The sequence below is a fragment of the Ursus arctos genome, unplaced genomic scaffold (genome assembly GCF_023065955.2).
Source record: "Ursus arctos isolate Adak ecotype North America unplaced genomic scaffold, UrsArc2.0 scaffold_36, whole genome shotgun sequence".
Taxonomy (NCBI): Eukaryota; Metazoa; Chordata; class Mammalia; order Carnivora; family Ursidae; genus Ursus; species Ursus arctos.
Window position 1 is genome coordinate 23,298,842 of NW_026623050.1, and position 19,499 is coordinate 23,318,340.

General features: G+C 39.0%; 1 protein-coding gene across 6 annotated transcripts in view; it reads left to right on the forward strand.

Annotated features, from left to right (window-relative positions):
* The first annotated feature begins 2,033 nt into the window (after window positions 1-2,033).
* MINDY2 (MINDY lysine 48 deubiquitinase 2) overlaps window positions 2,034-19,499 on the forward strand; it is a 76,198-nt gene continuing 58,732 nt past the window's right edge. For 2 of the 6 annotated variants that reach the window (XM_026518582.4, XM_057306279.1), the window contains exons 1-2: window positions 2,042-3,035; window positions 17,982-18,039. In XM_026518582.4, the coding sequence (XP_026374367.1) occupies window positions 2,166-3,035; window positions 17,982-18,039 (928 nt within the window). In that variant the 5' untranslated portion in view covers window positions 2,042-2,165. Of the gene's footprint in view, window positions 3,036-17,981; window positions 18,040-19,499 lie in introns of all 6 variants that reach the window. The other 4 variants (XM_057306277.1, XM_044390967.3, XM_057306278.1 and 1 more) reach the window with 4 other exon arrangements.

Below are 19,499 nucleotides of genomic sequence, written 5' to 3' on the forward strand. Positions count from 1 at the left end.
TAAAAAGAAAAATTGGTTCTGCTTCTATTATGGATAAATTATTAAATTATGCATGTGAACATTTGAAACATATACCAATGAAAACTACCAGAGCAAGTACAGGCCTATCTAAGCAGGGTCTTAAAAAAGGAAAAAAAAAAAAAAAAAAAAGTGAGAGGCTATTATTTGAGACATCTGTTCCACACTTTTTGGCTCTGTGGTTTCTGATCTGTAAATGATCTAGTATTTGATTTATTCATATGATTATATCTTTATTTATTTATTTTATTATTTTTTTAAGTAGGCTCCACACCCTATGTGGGTCTTGAATTTACCACCCTAAGGACTGAGTCGCATGCTCTACTGACTGAGCCAGCCAGGTAGCCCTACAATACACCTTTATAAATCTATTTCTATTCAAGGCATCATGCTAAATTCTGGATTTCCTGAAATCTCTAATATTCTCACTTGCACTTAATGGCCTTAAATACCATAAAACGTTTAATCCAGCAGCATAAATCTTACAAACTCTACACCCAAAGCGACCCTCGAACTCCCGACCCCAAGATCAAGAGCCATATGCTTTGTGGACTGAGCCAGCCCCGTGCCCCCAGCACCGTATATCTGTTAACATTTGCAATCTTTTTTCAGGGCAAAATCCTGATTTGAACAATAGTATTTATTGCTTATAAATTGATAGGGAGACCAAAACCACACAAAAGTTCTAAATTCAACATTCTGAAGATGCTATTCTTTTTAAATTTTCCTTTTGGAAGAGTTGGATAAATATCACAATATTGTGTTAATGCAAAAAGGTGGAAGAAGCTCCATCCTCTGTATTCTCAGGAAACCATACTTCCCAAGCAAGTATTAACAATTAGCAAGAAGAAAAAAATTACTAGACAGTAAACCCAACGAATATATAAGCCCTTTGTCTTATTCACCGTGTAGCATCGCCAGTGCCACAGTATCCAGCAACATACTTAGTCCTGAAATTTGTTAAATGAGTGAATGAAACTAATTTGTAATTTTGTCTACCTTCTCTAAAAGAGATACAGACACCACTCCATTAGTGTCAGGTATTTATGTGCCTAACTACGGAGGAAGACCTGTCTTGTCAATTGTTGTATCTCTTGAACCTAAAAAAAAATGATGAAAGACTAAAAAAAGGCGGGGGGGGGGGGGAAGGGCTCCTTGTCAAGGACAGGTCAGAATAGGATCCAAATCCCATTTTGTCACCAAGAAAATGTCCAGGCTACTCCGTCCTCCCTGAAAATTGCGTGGCTTTAAGAAGAATCAATTCTAATTAGAAAACTCTTTCAGGAACAGTCACTTCCCACTCTATCCAAAGTGAGGCCAAGTTAACAAAACCGCAAAGACTTGGCTAATTCAGGCACAAGCTAATTTATTATTACTGGCCCAAATTACCCACTTTTTTTTTCGCTGTGCAGGCCAATATCCACAACCGCACTGACGCCTCAAGTAGGGCGAACGTATTCACCAGTAGCTGGTGGGGAGCCCAGTGTTTCTCAGCCAAAACCCTGGGAGACTGGGATTTATGCGGTGTAGTAATCCAAACACCTCGAGTAGGTTCCAGCCTTTAAAAATCTGCATCTCGTAAAAAATTCCTCCAATTTTCCATATTACAGGCCGAGGAAACAAATCTCCTGAGCTCTTCGGGGACGAGCTCTTTTCCAAATAATACAAACAGCGCCAACTCCCCATCCTTGAGCCCTAGCCTGGGCCACACACAACCCAGGTCTGAAGGTTCACAACAAACTAGACGGCGCCCGCCCCGCCTTTAAAGAAGCGGCGCGGTCGGGCTGCCCTAGAGTTCAACTTCCGGCCACATAGTGAGAGGATGTTTTCCTTCTGGCCACGCCCTCCTGGCCACGCCCGCCACGCCCCGCCTTCGGAGCCCGAGCTCTAGCAGGCGGGCGCGCAGGAGGGGCGGGGCCGCGTGAGGGCCGCTGCGCGGTTCGGCCTCACCAGGCGGCGCGCAGGCCCGCCCCGAGCCAGGGGATAGCGCGGCGGCGCGCGCGCGCGCCTGGTGCCCTCCCCGTGACGTGCCTGGCCGAGGCCGCGCAAGGGCGCTGTTGCTGCCAGTGCCGCTGTCATGGCGTCCGAGGCGCTGGCTGAAGAGAACCCGCCGCGGTCTCTTTAGAGCGAGGGGCTGGCGGCTGGGTATGGAGAGCGGCCCCGGGAGCCTGCAGCCGCTAGAGCACGGGGTGGCCGCCGAGCCAGCGCCAGGGACAGGTTCTCCGCAGGAAGGGCAACCGGAGACCAGGCTCGCCGCTGGGGATGGTCCTGGAGTATGGGCGGCGGAGAGCAGCGGCGGGAATGGGCAGGGGGCGGCGGCCGCCGGGAGGAGCCTCTTGGACTCGGTTTCTCCTGCCGGCTCTCCTCAGGTTCCCGGACCCTGCAGCTCCTTCCCTGGTTTGGACTTAACGGAGAGCGATTTGGAGAATCCTGCTGCCCAGAAGACGCCTCCGAGAGGGCAGCACAAGGTGACCGCCTCCCCGGAGACAGCCGAGGCCGGAGCGGACCATGGATCGGGTCCGGCCGGAGACGCTGGCCCCCGCCCGGATCCCGCCGGCACCTGCCGGGCAGAGTTGGCAGCCGCTGGCTCCGAGGAGCCCAGCAGCGCCGGCGGCCTCAGCAGCAGTTGCAGCGACCCGAGCCCTCCTGGGGAATCGCCGAGCCTGGACTCCCTGGAGTCGTTCTCTAACCTGCATTCTTTCCCTAGTAGCTCTGAATTTAATAGTGAGGAGGGAGCTGAGAACAGGGTCCCTGGGGAGGAGGAGGAGGAGGAGGGCGCGGGCGCGGGCGCGGGCGCAGTAGTGTTGCCCGGGGCTGTGCCTCTGTGCCGTGAAGAGGAGGAGGAGGGGGAGGAAGCTCAGGTACTGGCTGCCTCCAAGGAACGCTTCCCGGGACAGTCTGTCTATCACATCAAGTGGATCCAGTGGAAGGAAGAGAACACACCCATCATCACTCAGAATGAGAATGGACCCTGCCCTTTGCTGGCCATCCTCAATGTTTTGCTTCTGGCCTGGAAGGTACATTCTGCAGCTTTCTATTTCCTACCGCTTTTTGGTCGGGGGTGGCGGGGACGGGGTAAGGGAGCTGCTGGATGTCAGCTGACGGCTTCCTCTTTTCTTTCCTCATTCATCAGTACTTTATTCCCTTGAAATTCATTATGGGACTCCTTTGTCCAAAGAATATTCTTACATGTATTTCGTAAAGAATTGCCGGCAACCCCGGGTCTCTCTAGTGTTTAAATAAGAGTTCAGGATGATGTACTTAAAAAAACAACTAGGGCTTAGAGCATCCTAAACCCTAGGATATTTTATTTAACTATGTTTTTCTACGTTTTCTTCTTACTGACCTTGTCACGTATGCAAAAGAATGAAGAATTGGGGAAAATGATCTTCAGAAGTTACCATTAATCCATGTTACCAGGGAGCAAGTTTTGATGGTTATGTTAGTCGATTTTCCAGCTAATACTTGTGCCATTAGGGTGTAGATAGATACTTAAGGAAACGGTGACAGGGAAGAGTGGCCCTTTTGACAAATTCCATTTAAGGGAAAGCATTGGTCTGAGCCCAATTACCATAACTTCTTGGTTTTCAAAGATTACGTTTTCACTTTACGCCTGATTTTTACTTGCCTTGTTTCTTTGGCTCTACTTTACTAGTTTGGCATTATTACTAGTAACTACGCATCAGAATATGTTAAGGGAACTAAAATAAGAAAACATATATTCAAGGGAAAGGAACAAAAAAAGGAGGGGCTCTTCAAAACTTAAGTATATTGAGGACTCAATGAGTTATGTATAATTGCAGTGTCTTAAGCTGGCAGTTTTAGGGTGCTGAGAAGAAGCATCTTATAGCACATATTTTACTTCCAAATTGATAATTATATCTGTTGATAGAATGTTTCCTAGAAAAAAAATAACCTGGATTATTCCGACCAGTTAGGAAGAAAATCAAGTAAAGGGAATAGTATTTATTATGTGCCTTGTTTTTTTCCTGTTACTAGCAAGGGCTGATGCAAAAGAAATAAGATAAGAAACTTTAGCAGTATCTGGTACATAAGGGCACTCAAATGTTTGTTGAAGACTCTGCCTGCTTTTGAAGAGCTGTTCAGCTATTTGGGGTTGCATCATTGACTTACTTGAAATTATTAAAGGACAGTGCAAGACAAAACACTATACATATAAATATGTTTATATAAATATAAATTTTTAGGTTATAGAAAATAGATGGAAATGTATTAGATATTCCAAAAGGGGAAATTTTTCTTTGTTTTGGCATAGTCCCAGAGAGCTTCATGGAATTTGTGGTCTTGAACCAAGCTTTTAAAGAAAAGTAGAATTTAAAATAATAGGGAAATGGAATTCTGGGAGAGGGAAGGGTGTAAACAAAAGGGATGAAAATAGAATGGATTGTGTGTGTGTGTGTTTGTGTCTAGATGACAGAAGTGGTAAGTTTATACTGGTGAATAATAAAAAAAAGATTGAAAAGGTGAAGAGCCACTTGATGAAGGCCCTTTAGGGTCAGAGTCGGGAGTTAGACTTGATATATGGGCCCAAATCCCCAGGTTGGTGGGGTTTTTTTGTTTGTTTTTTGTAAGAAGGAGTAACAGTTTCCTTTAGGCTTTTCTCTTAGTTTCCATACAGTACTGCAGAAGTTCAGAGGAGCTCCTTCCTTTAGTCTGGAATTTTAATTGTCTCTTTCAAAGACATGTCTTTGATGGAATGATCAAACGTTTCAGTTTCCACTGAGGTACTAGAAATGCAAAAACAAGATGCAAGTCTTCCCTCATGTAGCTATTAGTGGGGAGACAGACGTGTAAATAATTACGATGCAATGTGATAAGTTCTAAATATGCTTTGGAATTACAGAGAAAAGGGTAACTGAGGTTGGGATATGTCAAGGGAAAGCTTTATAGAAGAGGTAACCTATGAACTGGATCTGAAGATGAGTGAGAGGCGGCCTTTCAGGCAGAGGAAATAGTGTCTTCAAAAATGGTGAAGCAGAAAAAGATTTGTTCTTTTTCCTGATTCCAACCGTGGTCGGGAGTGCAGAGGAAGAGGGGAAGGAAATGGCAATAGCAGAACATAAAATTGATAGGTCAGATTAGACTGTTAAAGAGCAGGTGTGCTAATTAATTTGGAGGCTATTTTATAAATCTGTGGCTTTTAGCCTTTCTGCCTCTAGGCTATGGCTACACACAAATGTTATTTATCAGTAATCAATAGGGAGGCAGATAAAGAGATGGAAAGTCTGGTAAAGCAGCGTTCTCTAAGTGAGCCAGGGGTGCTAGATGTCAGAACTATTTTCATAATAATACTAAGATGTTACTTGCCTCTTCGTTCTCATTCTTTCACAAGTGTCAGTGGAGTTTTCCAGGCTATGTGATGTGTGGTGACATCATTTCTCTGACAGGAATGTGTGCTTATGTATTCTTCTGTTTAAAAATTTTCTCAATTTTCATTTCTAGTATGGTAAGTATGAGTAGATATAACCTACACAGACAAGCTCTTTGGAGGACTATAATTTTTAAAACTGTAATGGTCCCTACACTAAAAGGTTTGCGAAATGCTACAATAAAGAAAAATAGTAAATACGTTATGAAAGTAGCTGTCAGATTTCAGAAGACCCATCACTAGTGGTATTTACACTTTATATTTAGCTGGTAATAGGGAGCTATTATAAATGACAGAGGAATAACGTGATGAAAGTGGTCGTGTTTGTTTGAAATTAGACTAAGGTAAGATCATAGTGAGTGTAGCAGGAAGAATGGATGAGGATAACCCTTTTGGATGGGGAATTCTCTGCCCGTTCTCTTTGGTGAAGATAATGTTGCAACCTAAATGATGAACTGATCACTAACTGGACATAGGAGATAAAGGAGACAACCCCACCTTTTCCAATCTGGGCAATAGAGATTGATTGGGTCATTTCAAAAGACAGAGAATATGTTTTAGGTAGGAGATGTCAAAGTTTGGTTGTGTCAGGTTGGAAATGTCTGATAGTGGGGCATGATAATATAAATATTCACCATGCCTCTGAAGGCATGGAGTGGGTCTCAGGGAAGAGGTCAAATTATAGAGAAGAACTGAATAGGGGAGTTAACTGCATAGATATAAGTATGGTAGCTTACTTGCCATAATATGAGAATAGATGAATACTTCATAGGGAGTGGTGAACAATAATTCTCAACTTTTTTCCATCCCAGTATATGTGGGGAACTACAAATTGCCAACTTAATTCCTTCCTGTAATTCCACCCTGTAATTCCCCATGTCTTCTTCCACTCCATTCTTCACTAGACATAGAGAAAACAGAGGAACAAGGATTAAACTTGGTGGGGAACAGGGCATGCTAAGCATTAAGGGTGAGAGAGTGTAAAAAAAACTAGTATAGGCATAATTTAAGATATGATTGAGAACTGGAATATCTCAATGTCATGATAGTAGTCTTGGAGAGAGTGACTGTAACGAAGTGGTCAGGTGTCATTGTCAAGTGCAACTGCATCAAGGAGCTATTGGAGTAGGAAAGATTTTTGCTAAAAAAGGACAGGTGTGAGGACCAGGTTGCTGAAAGTCAGGATAATATGACTCCTCACAGTAGGTGGTAAAGTTCTCTTCAGAGGAAAAGTACAACAATCTCATTTTCTGAAGTAATGGAAGGAATGGGACAAAGAAGATAGGCAAGGTCATGTTAAGATAGAGAGGCAGGAAGAGCCTGGGTGACTCAGTCAGTTGAGTGGCTGACTCTTGGTTTTGGTTCAGGTCATGATTTCAGGGTAGTGGGATCCAGGCTGAGCTCTGAGCTCAGCAGGGAGTCTGCCTGTGGATTCTCTCTCCCTCTCCCTTTGCCCCTCGCCCAGCTTGCTCACTCGTGCTCTCTCTATAAATAAAATAAATAAATCTTAAAAAAAAAAAAAAGAGAGAGAGAGAGGCAGATGGAAATTGAGGCCTTATTCTCCCATTTTGGCAGAATAACAATTGAACTCAGTAATAATTATCGAACTTGTCAATAATTAGCGTGGAGAGGTTGTAAAGCATGGAGGGGAGGATTTTGTGAGAAAGGTACATTGTATTTTAAAGAAATTCTAATCTCATGGAGGTTATGTCTAGGAATTAGAGGCATAAATAGAGAGTAGTAAGTAGTAATGGATAAATTGGGGGTACACTTTAAAAACTTTTAGTATATCAATTTTGCTTTATTCCCCCCCCCCCCCAGTAGTTCTCTAATACCTAGAAATAGGAGCAGGAAGAATGGCTGGTTAGAGTTATATCAGGGATTGGGCTTTTCAAGAGCTGATTTGTGGAGAGACAATGGAATTAGAGTTGAAAATGAAACAGTTGATTATTTCTTTTGGGGGAGGTGAAGTAATGAGAAAAATCAATAAACTAAACATCTTGGGAGGATTTGAGTGATTCAGAGAAAGTAAGTGCCATGGTTCTGGATGAGAGATGATAGTTAAAATTATCAAACAGACTAAGTACTGTGTTGGAAATATTGGAGTCTTAATTATAAGTGTTGCTTTAGGACTAATGAAGAGTAGATGATCAGTCATAATCTCTGAAATAGTTGAGCTGTAATAATCCAACAAATCAAGAAAGAAGGAAACCAATTCATTAAATTTAATTCAAGCTCAAATTTCTAATTCTGTTTAACTGACACCAGGTAAATTTATCTTAATTTATGCTTCGAAATACATTTTCATTTTGCTTCTTTACTTTAGACTGTACTTGGTGTTTTTTATAGTTTTTCTTTAATCTTGCATTTTATCTATCAAAAACAATGCCATCTATAGGTATATTTGAAGGCTGTGACCCATTTATGTAGATTTGTTTGGGGGTGCCTGGCTGGCTGAGTCAGTAGGTAATGCGACTCTTGATCTTAGGGTTTTGAGTTCAAGCCCCACATATGGTATAGAGATTACTTAAAAACAAAATCTTAAAAAGATGTGTTTGTAAAAGTCAACAAGTCAAAAGGTATGTAAAATATAAAATTTAGTTTCTGATGATACTGAATTTATGTTATAAATGTAGAAGCTTTCTGATGGGTACTTGGAAATTCATTGTAATTTCTCTACTTTGTGTAACTTAAATATTGCATTATGTAACATTTTTTAAAGTTTCTCCCTTAATATCTTTATGTTTATGAAAGTATTACTTTGGGGTCTCCCAGTGGCTCAGTCAGTTAAGCATCTGCCTTTGGCTCAGGTCATGATCTCAGGGTCCTGGAATCAAGCACTGCCCCCCTCCATGGGGCTCCCTGCTCAGTGGGAGTCTCGCTCTCCCTCTGACCCTCGCCCCTGCTTGTGCTGTCTCTTACGCACTCTCTCTTAAATAAATAAAGAGAAAATCTCTAAATAAATAAATAAATAAATAAATAAAATCTTACTAAAAAAGGTAATACTTTTTTTAAAATGATTTTTTCTTTATTCATTTGAGAGAGAGAGAGAGAGAGAGAGAGCAAGCAGGGGTAGGGCAGAAAAAGAGGGAGAGAGAATCCCAAGCAGACTCTCCACTGAGAAGGGAATCTGGCACAGAGTTTGGTCCTAGGACACTGGGATCATGACCTGAACCAAAACCAAGAGTCAGATGCTCAAGGGACTGAGCCACCCAGGCATCCCATATTACTTTAATACTAGAGGGAATCCCTACTTTGCCATACTTTTGTTTTCTTTTTCTTTTTCTTTTTCTTTTTTTAAAGATTTTATGTATTTATTTGAGCCAGATAGCAGAACGAGAGAGAGCACACGAGTTGGGGGAAGGGGCAGAGAGAGAGGGAGAAGAAGCCTCTCTGCTTGAGCAGGGAGTCTGATTTGGGGCTCGATCCCAGAACCCTGGGATCATGACCTGAGCTGAAGGCAGATGCTTAACCAACTGAGCCACCCAGGAACCCATACTTTTGTTTTTTTATAGAAAGAATGTTATAGGTTCTGAGGCTCAAACACTGAAAAAAACTTACATGAACTTACTCTATACATTGTGACAGAAGACAGATAGTTTTGTAATAACTAATGATTATGTATCTAATCACTATGTAGCATTTTAGTAGAAGAATGAATACACTGTTCTGAATCAAGATGCTGGAAGCACATCTCCTCCGTAGTCCTTTTGGGTAGGGAATTCTTTTTCCCCCTTTTTCTTTGCTTAGTAGGAGCTGAGACTATCTCCTACTCCAAGTCAAGGGAGGAATGCTAGGATTCTGAAGCACAATTTTTATTTTTAAGATTTTATTTATTTATTTGACAGAGAAAGATAGTGAGAGAGGGAACACAAGCAAGGGGAGCGTGAGAGGGAGAAGCAGCCTTCCCGCCGAGCAGGGAGCCTGATGCGGGGTTTGATCCCAGGACCCTGGGATCATGACCTGAGCCGAAGGCAGATGCTTAACAGATGAGGCACCCAGGCACTCCAAGATTTTTTTTAAATATTAAGCTGGTTTTTCCAGACACTAAAGCTAGAAACTGAAAAATAAGGATTGATATATTTGATACTATAAAAAATGAAAAAGCTGAGGGGCACCTGGGTGGCTCAGTCAGTTGAGCTCCAACTCTTGACTTCAGCTCAGGTCATGAACTTGGGGTCATGAGTTCAAGCCCTGTGCTGGGCTCTGTGCTAAGTGCGGAGTCTGCTTAAGATTCTCTCTCTCTCTCTGCACCCCCCCCCCCCACGTGCATGCTCTCTCTAAAAAATAAAAATCTAAAAAAAAATGAAAAAGCTGAAGGTTAGAAAAAAAGAAAATTACTCCTCCCCCCCCCCCCAAAAAAAAACCCCAGCAGGATCTAAACCAAAACACAGTATAGATTGAGGGAACTATTTGCCAGATTATGTGTCTATTGGTTGATTTCTTCATTTACAAAGAGCCCTTATACGTTGGAAAGAAAAGATGAGCAACCCAGTAGCAAAATGAGCAAAGGCCATTACCAGAAAATTCAAAGTTCAAATGGACATCCTCTCTCTCATTATCACTTGCAGAGTAAGGCACCGTGAAGGTGAGCCTCTTGCCAGCAATGAGTTTTTGCTCTAGTTTTTCCTCCCTCCTTGACAGCTTTTCGTATACCCTTTTCAGACACCTCTCCTTGCTTCGGACTAGGTTTTAGAGGAGGTTTTACTTTCTTTTCTTTTTCTTTTTTTTTTTTTTTTTTTTAAGATTTTACTTATTTAACAGAGAAAGAGAGAGAGAGCAAGCACAAGCAGGGGGAGTGGGAGAGGAAGAGGGAGAAGCGGGCTCCCCACTGAGTAGGGAGCCTGATGCGGGGCTTGATCCCAGGACTCTGGGATTATGACCTGAGCCGAAGGCAGATGCTTAACCAACTAAGCCACCCAGGCATCCCAACTTTCTTTTTTTTCTTAAACTTCCTGACTTGTAAGAACATTGCAATCATACAAATTATCTCTTATTTCCCTTTTCCTAAAGTAGGCACAAAGCTCTTTTGAGGCTTTCCAAGTGTGTTTATTCCTTGTAAAAGTGGAAAAACAGATGGTGAGCCAAAGAGTCCACTTTAGCCTCTGCCTAACTTTTTTTTTTTTTTAAGATTTTATTTATTTATTTGACAGAGATAGAGACAGCCAGCGAGAGAGGGAACACAAGCAGGGGGAGTGGGAGAGGAAGAAGCAGGCTCACAGCAGAGGAGCCTGATGTGGGGCTCAATCCCATAACGCCGGGATCACGCCCTGAGCCGAAGGCAGACACTTTAACCGCTGTGCCACCCAGGCGCCCCATACCTTTTTTTTTTTTAATATAGATCTTGTAAGAGGAGAGTAATAACTTCACACAGTAGATGCAAGTAACACTTATGAGGCAATCTCTCTTAAGAATTAGGATTGGTACAGTATCTCTGGATTTGTGAAATAAAGTGGATGTGGGCTGATGACAGTATGAATACTGCTGACAGCTGTAGTAGGTTTGTTCTATATGTAGTAGGTTGTCCTATTAATGATGGGTTCATTTTCTCCTCTCCCGTTGGTCTGAGTGAATAACTTTCCCATTCCCCATCCAACCTTGCCTGTGTTGAGTCCCTTTCTATGTTGAGTCCCAGGTGAAGAACATTTGAGCATAGATGGTACCAGCAATCATAGAGCTTTGAAAAATAATAGCACTCAGCTATTTTTATGTCTAGATACTGTGCTAAGTATTTTACATGCATTGTATGCATTTCTTAATTTTCCAATCACATCATGAAATCCTAATGTAAATATTGTTCCTATTTTACATATATACAAAACTGAGGTGCATAACATTTAAATAACTTGCTCAACCTAAGATTATCACACCCTCCAGAACTTGGGCTGTTACTTGGGATATTTGGCTTGGAAGTTAAAATTAAGGATGCCAGCACATCTGATAGACAGTAGGTCTGGAACAAAGCAGATTGGAAGAACCAGTGATAAAGTCAGAGAAGTAGAAGTAGCCTTCTTGATGCCTTAGAACAAATCCTGAAGATCTGGTACCAGCTGCTCTTTATACAAACTCCTTCCATTTTTAGTTCCCTGTACTTTATCCCATGTCCTCTGAATTACCTGACACTTCTAGTGTCAGAGACTTTCTTAGCTTCCGGAGTGAATGCACTTGCCTTTCCGTTCATAGTTTATTAAATACATTCTTTGATATTTTCGTTAGTTAGTAACTTCTGTCTCTACTACCACAACCCTAGTTCAGGCTACCTTCACTTCATCTGGACTACTCCAGTAGCCTTCACACTGGTCCCTTGCCTTCCCTATTCCCATCTGGTTTTCAAGCAACTAATGCAAAAGTTTCACTGTTAGTTATAGTTTGGGTAGATTTTTCATCAGGTAAGCTTTCTGAGATTCTTCTTCTTTTTTTTTTTTTTTTTTAAGATTTTATTTATTTATTTGACAGAGAGTCAGCCAGCAAGAGAGGGAACACAAGCAGGGGGAGTGGGAGAGGAAGAAGCAGGCTCCCAGCGGAGGAGCCTGATGTGGGGCTCGATCCCAGAATGCCGGGATCACGCCCTGAGCCAAAGGCAGACGCTTAATGATTGCACCACACAGGCGCCCCAGCTTTCTGAGCTTCTTAAATATAAGTCCACTGTAACGTTCTTCATTGCTCTGAAACTCTTGAATTGCATATAAAATAGGACATTCTTGAAAATCTAATGTTACGAATGTATCTGCAGCTTCTGATGGTTTCAAATATTTTTAAATAGGCTTTGGTATTACTCTGAGGGTAGGGTCTAAATTATGGTAAAAATTTTTGGTAAATGTGTTTCAGATTGTCTTTTCTAAGTTGAAGATTGGCTCTTCTAATTTTTCCTGACTTGAAATACTGATGAGAAGCAGAAGGATTTACTAAAAAGTCGGAATTTTGGTATTTTTAAGTACAGCAATTATGTTTTATTAATAATAATGGAATTATTTTAATTAATAAATGATAAATAAATAATGAATGATACACATAAGAAATTAGAATATGAAGATGATATGTAATAGTTTATAATACCTAAGTTTATTTGCTGGAGCCGGAATTAAGGCATGTTGAAAGGATCCTTAACTTTTTTAGTCTTTATTTTGAAAGAAGCTACATATCTTCCCTTTGATTCCCATTTATACTTCTAATATTTTTTTTTAAAGATTTTATTTATTTATGTGACAGAGAGACAGCCAACGAGAGAGGGAACACAGCAGGGGAGTGGGAAAGGAAGAAGCAGGCTCCCAGTGGAGGAGCCCGATGGGACTCGATCCCGGAACGCCGGGATCATGCCCTGAGCCGAAGGCAGACGCCTAAAGACTGCGCCACCCAGGCGCCCCTATACTGCTAATATTTTTAAAAATAATTTCTTTACAATTTTAACTCAAAAAAAATCATGAATGCTAATGTGATTTACTGTATATATAAAATTAGAGGGGCACCTGGCTGGCTTAGTCCATAAAGCATGTGACTCTTGATCTTGGGGTCAAGAGTTTGAGCCCCATTTTGGGTGTAGAGACTTAAAACAATTTTTTTTTCAATTAGTGAATTTTGAACTAAGAAGAAATTGTATTATATAGTTGGTTCATTTTACCATAAGTAATGCAGAAATAGACTGCAACACAAGAATCAAAAAATTTCTGTACAGATTAACAATGATTGTCTCCTGAGTTCCAACTCAACTTTGTTTGAATGTCAGACTAAACCTCATAGTTCTGAAGCAGACATCATTTCCTTCTACAAACTTAACTTCCCTTACCAAATTTCTCGTTCATACTGATTATATGGATCTTAATTTTTAGTTCTCCTGAGTCTTAGAGTCAACCTCAGTATTCTTTCCCTATCATCCTCCACTGTTCCTTCTTTTGTTTGGGGGCTTAAGATTTATTTATTTATTTATCTATCTATTTATTTACTTATTTATTTATTTGAGAGAGAGAGGGAGGGAGAGAGAGAATCTTCAAGCAGGCTCCTCCCTGAACATGGATCCGATCACACTCGATCTCATAACCCATGAGATCGTGACCTGAGCCAAAAGAAGAGTTGAATGACGTTTAACCTGCTGAGCCACCCAGGTGCGCCTCATCCTCCACTTTTCATTGGTCACAAAGTTCTGTCAGCTCTTCATTTAAAATATATTTCAGATGATGTTTTACGTAAGATTTGTGTTGAAAGAAAGTGTTTTGCTGTAAAGTTTGTAAATACTGGTATAATGGAGAGGGTAGTTGGCCTTGGAGTCCAATCTCAGTTCACATCACAGCTTTGCTACTTTGGACAAATTAACTTTCAGTGCATTAGTTTATTCTTTGAATGAAGGTAATAAAATCTTCATAGGATTGATGTGGATTAAGGGTAACATGCAAATTGAATGACAGTTCAATATATTAAGTTTTTTTTCTGACTTTCCTGAAGAGCAGAGATTGGCAGATACTCTATTTTTTATATTCTCAAGTAACTCCCCAACTTATAGAGGTGTTATAATTCAAACTGTGTATTTCTGACTTGTTATTGGTATTCTAGTTAAACATTTAAAAATATTCTTTGGTCATTTTTGTACTTACTGTAACCTATAAAAACTGCTAATTTCTCAGTTATTACTGGGTCTCCTGCATTTCTCTACCCCCCTCAGAATATCAGAATCATAGGTATCAAAATCTTGGCATATCACTTTTGGGATGTTTTGCATTTTTGTTTAAGATTTTATTAATACTTTACAGGGAAGATTTGTGTTTTTTTTAATTTATTTTTAATTTTTTAAAATAAAATTTTTTTTTTGTTCTTGCTTGAGTCTGTTCTCAAATACACTTCACTTTTCAGATGACTAAGAATTATAAAATAATTTGGCTGAATTAATGAGGCTTTACCCTGTAGTTGAATATTTGGAGTTGAGGTAGCTATTTCCTTTTGTTAACTTAAATATTCTTGCTGTGCTTATGTCATTAATTTACTCAGGAAATCCAGTTAATTCAGTAAAATCTTAGTTCTAGGAGAGGACATAATTTATTTTCCTAGACTTTATTTGGACTTCTAATTTGGAGCTATTTGGAGCTATGTGTTACTATATACTGAGAAGCTTTGCTCATGTTTTAAGAAGAATATTTAAACTACTTAAGAGAGTATCTTTCAACTACCTTCATAGACATTAAAGTATTCATTTACTTAGCAATATGTTTGATTATTACTAAAAGAAGGCCACCTAAGAACCTAGGTCATACTTCATTTGAGTTTTTTATTGTAAAATTTAAAATTTAGAGATTCAGACAAAATACCATACTTGTTAAGTCTATATTCTTAGCTAGCTATTCCCTAACCTGTTTTTTCTTTTATAAAATCTAAAGAGACAAAGGAGTGAAAGTCATCGGATCATTAACAAAACCTTTGGCACTTGTTTTGGAGATGATGGTGGTAGAGAAAAGCAAAAGGAGAATCAAGCTTTCAGGAAGGTCATTCTTGGTTTAAAAAAAAAAAAGATCTGTTGACAGCTTCACAGTATTAGTGAGAAGTAGGCGTTCCTTTTCAGTTATGTTTATTTGTCCTTAGTTTTAATGACTATCCGGAATATGTTATTGGCTAGGATTCAGGAAATGAATATTTCATTGAGTATGCTTGTGAATAAGTTAGTTAAAATATTTGTATAGTTATTGTCCCAATTCTTAATCAGTATAGAGGTGTCATTTTCTTTTTCAGATGTTTGAAGCAACACATGGTAGGCCGTCGTTATTTGGAACTTTCAAGGCTAAACCCTGAAATCATGTTTGTGGAAATCTAGGTTCATAATACGTTTTTCCCAAGTACATACACTTGTTAGTGCCGTTGTTTCTTATTTGACAGAATTGCCACAATTGACAATTCCATTAATTCTTACTTTGACAATTTTATAGTAGGATTGCTGCTTTAAACAAAGCAGAGGACAAGCTATCTGTTTGTGCAATTTTCTGCTGAATGTATTCTGACTGAACCTGCCTGGAATTAAAGAATATATAAGTCTTATTTTGGGGCGCCTGGGTGGCACAGCGGTTAAGCGTATGCCTTCGGCTCAGGGCATGATCCTGGCGTTATGGGATCGAGCCCCACATCGGGCTCCTCCGCTATGAGCCTGCTTCTTCCTCTCCCACTCCCCCTGCTTGTGTTCCTTCTCTCGCTGGCTGTCTCTATCTCTGTCAAATAAATAAATAAAATCTTAAAAAAAAAAAAAAAAAAAAAAAAAAAGAATATATAAGTCTTATTTAAGAAACATTGTTAGGTATAAGTGGGACTTTCAGATTGTTCTGACAATTACTTAGAATATAAACATTCACAATGAATATAAACTACTGGTTTAAATATCAGGCTTTTAATAGTGCTGTTGAAATAGTTTGATAAGATATTCTATAGTTATAAAATATTCTGTAGTAATAGTTAAAATCATCTAAAGCAGGGATCGGCAAATTTTTCCTATAAAGGACCAGATAGTAAGTAAATCTTTGTGGGCTCTATGATCTCTCTTGTAAAGATTCAACTCTGTTATCATTGTGCAAAAACAGCCAAAGCTATACATAAACAATGAGAATGACTGTTCCAATAAAACTTTATTTAGAAAAACAGACAGGAGACCATAATTTGCCAATAAATTTCAGTTTAAAAATATACCATATATGGGAACTCTCTATTTTCTGCTCAATGTTCTGTACACTTAAAGTTGCTAAAGAAAAAAAAAAGTCTGTTAAAACTTTTTGAAAAACATGACACAGGAAAAAAAAAGATTTAGAATCAAGTAATGATCAAAACCTCCATGGTATCTCTTGGTTTTCACTGACAGATAAATCCCCTGCATGACAAAATTGTAAGCATCAATTGTCATGTGTGCTCTCAGAGGATATCAAACTGTTCTGTTTTACAGAGATCTGTTTTAGAACTTATTTTATTCATTGATTAAAACAAACAAAATATTGTGACATGCTATTACCACATTTGCTAACATAAACACCCAGAGCACCTTCCTCAACACTTGGAGGAATTGTTGGAAAAATTGATGATTTAAATGATTTCCTTGGTTGAACAGAAAATAATTCCCAAAAAGTAACTCCTGAAGAATTTTAAATTCTGTTACTGGTCTCCTGTCATTGATATTTAATTATTTTGTTTGATTTTAATTATTTTGGCAAAATTTGATATTTTATTACTTTGAGTTTCCAACCTACAGTATTTACGAATATACCACAGAGTATGCTTTTGAATAAGTCAGTTAAAATATTTATAACCATTGGCTGTAATGTCTTTGTAACTCATCTGACAACTCAGTTGAAACATTAATGTAGACTAATATGTTGCAGCTGAATTAACTTTAGAAACTTAAATATAATTGTAATATATATATCTACCTTTAACCTTTTTATTGTGAACTATAACACATAGAATACCTAAAGCAGAGATGTATAGTTTAACAAGTTATTATAAAGTAAATGTCAGTGGAACTTCCATGCAAGTCAAGAAATAGAGCACTGCCAGCATCCCAGAAGGCTTTTTTCTTTTTTTTTTTTTAAGATTTATTTATTTATTTGAGACAGAGAGAATCTCAGGCTGAGCACAGAGCCTGACCCGGGGTTCAATGCCAAGACCCTGAGATGACGACCTTAGTGGAAACTAAGAGTCAGACACTCAACCGACTGCGCCACCCGGGTGCCCTCCAGAAGGCTCTTATATGCCCCTTTCCAACTATAATTCCTTCCCTTACCCCTAGTGCTAACCATATTCTGATTTTTATAGTATCTGTTTCCTTACTTTTCTTTATAACTTTATCACCATGTATGCAGCTGTAAACAATATAGTTTAATTTTGCCTACTTTTAAACTTTGCAAGTGGAATCATACAGTGTGAATTCTTCAGTATATGCTTAATATATTTTTTTAAGATTTTATTTATTTATTTGAGAGAGAGAGAGAATGAGAGCGTGAGCAGGGGTAGAGGCAGAGGGAGAGAGAGAAGCAGACTCCCTGCTAAGCAGGGAGCCCAACGCGGAGCTCAGTCCCAGGATTCTGGGATCATGACCTGAGCCAAGGGCAGACCCTTAACCAGCTGAGCCACCCGGGTGCCCCTGACTAATACTTTAATATTGTATTCATTATAGTCATTCAATGAAAATGGCCAAAGTAAACTGAAGTAATGGGATATGGAGCTATGTTCAAACCTGTCTTCAGTAAAACTGCTTCATGGGTGACCTGTCACATGTTTGGTGCCTCTTCCTGCCCTTCAACTGGTCTATAATGTAGGACATTCATTGTTGGAGGTGCCTCGTGACAATCGTAGTGGGTGGTGAAAGGGGTAGCACTTGGTTTTGAAAACAGATTTCTCAGTGTCTCTATGAGATCTTTTATCACCCTGTAAATTTTATGGTGATAAGATTGACTTTGTCATATTTTATAAAGATTAGTTATAAATATTTTAATAACAAATATTAATGTATACATATAGTAGATACATATGTACACATACATACTTATGTTTCTGACTGAAGAAACACTTTAATCACCTAAAACATTTGATTTTATAGAAAAAATACTTTGTTTTTCAGGTGAAACTTCCACCGATGATGGAAATCATAACTGCTGAGCAGCTGATGGAATATTTAGGTTAGTGTTGAAAAGTGGATGATTTTGTATCTCTTTCAAAATAAAATCTCCAAAGCAATATATTACCAAATCGCATCTTTCTGAAGTGCTATTATTTAATCTGCTTTAAAATTTTAATTTTGAATCTCTTAATTAAAAATTTGTATCAGTATGTTACTGTTCTTGGGTGTTAAACCTTTCTAAAGGCTTTTTCTAATCAGCATTAAAATTCTATAATATAAATAAGGAGAGTGGTAACTTCCAGAAAAGAACAAGATACATATTAATTCCCAATAAATTGCAGAATGGGAAATGGTACAGAAATTCTGACATGCATGTAGAAAGTGTTAAAAAAAAAAAATTGAGTAGACTTGAATTAAAGACCCAGGAGGTGATTCAGAGCATCACTATCCGAAGTATGATTCATGGACCTGTACCAGTCTATGAAATGTTAGTTACCAATCTGCAGTGATATAGGGGCTTGTGCCAAAATGTGAAACATTTACATGAGCACACTGTTTAGTTCATCTGAAATTTTTCATAGCAAAATTTTCTTGATGAAGAAGGCAGTGTCTTAAGTTGCATTCTTACGCAAGCTTCTTATTTCAAAACAGACTAATAATACACAGTTTGCAGAACAGCTGCTTTCAGTAGAACTTGTTTACAAAGCAGGTTGCTATATATCACACTGAGGTCTTTTACAGTTTAGCAAATAGTAATTTATGTATTTATACTGTTACCAAACAGGAAACCTTAATCCACATTCTTAGTTTTTTTAATAATTAAATTTTTATTTTAAGAAAAATTTTGTAAAAAAAAATTTTGGTCAGCTGATTAGTCTACACCATTCCAGACTACAGGCTGATTTTTAATGAAATATAGGCTTAGTGAATTAATGGAGATTGTAGCTTTTGGAAGACCCTTTTCTTTATGTAATTACTATCATTTAATCCTATTCACTGGTTAGGGAAATCTCATAGTTAAGGGTAGATTACTTTGAATACCCATATATCTGGAAATAGAATTTCTATTTATACGTCTTTTAGTCTAGCTTAGTGATCCTTAAACTTTGTGATTTCTAAATTACGTTTCATAATTGGAAATTATGTTTCAAGGGGAAGGCTGCAATGTGCTTTTGATGAATAGCCAGTATGACTTCCAAGAAGTGTGTGAAGGTGATGACATTTGAGAGGTTATAGAGTCAGGTCATATATGGCCCTGCAGGCTGTTATAGCAACTTGTGATGTTTGCTGTGAGTGAGCTTGGAAGCCATTAGAGAATTTTGAACAGAGGACTGATGTGATCTGACTTTGAGTGTAACAAGAATTCTCTGGCTGAAACTAGAACTTAGGAAGGAATGACGAGCAGGGATATGAGGAAGCTGTTACAACAAAAGATGCTATTACAACTGGCAAAAGATGGTAGTGACTTCAAACGAGGTAGTAGATGTGGAGATTGTAAAATGTGGTCAGATTCTGGAT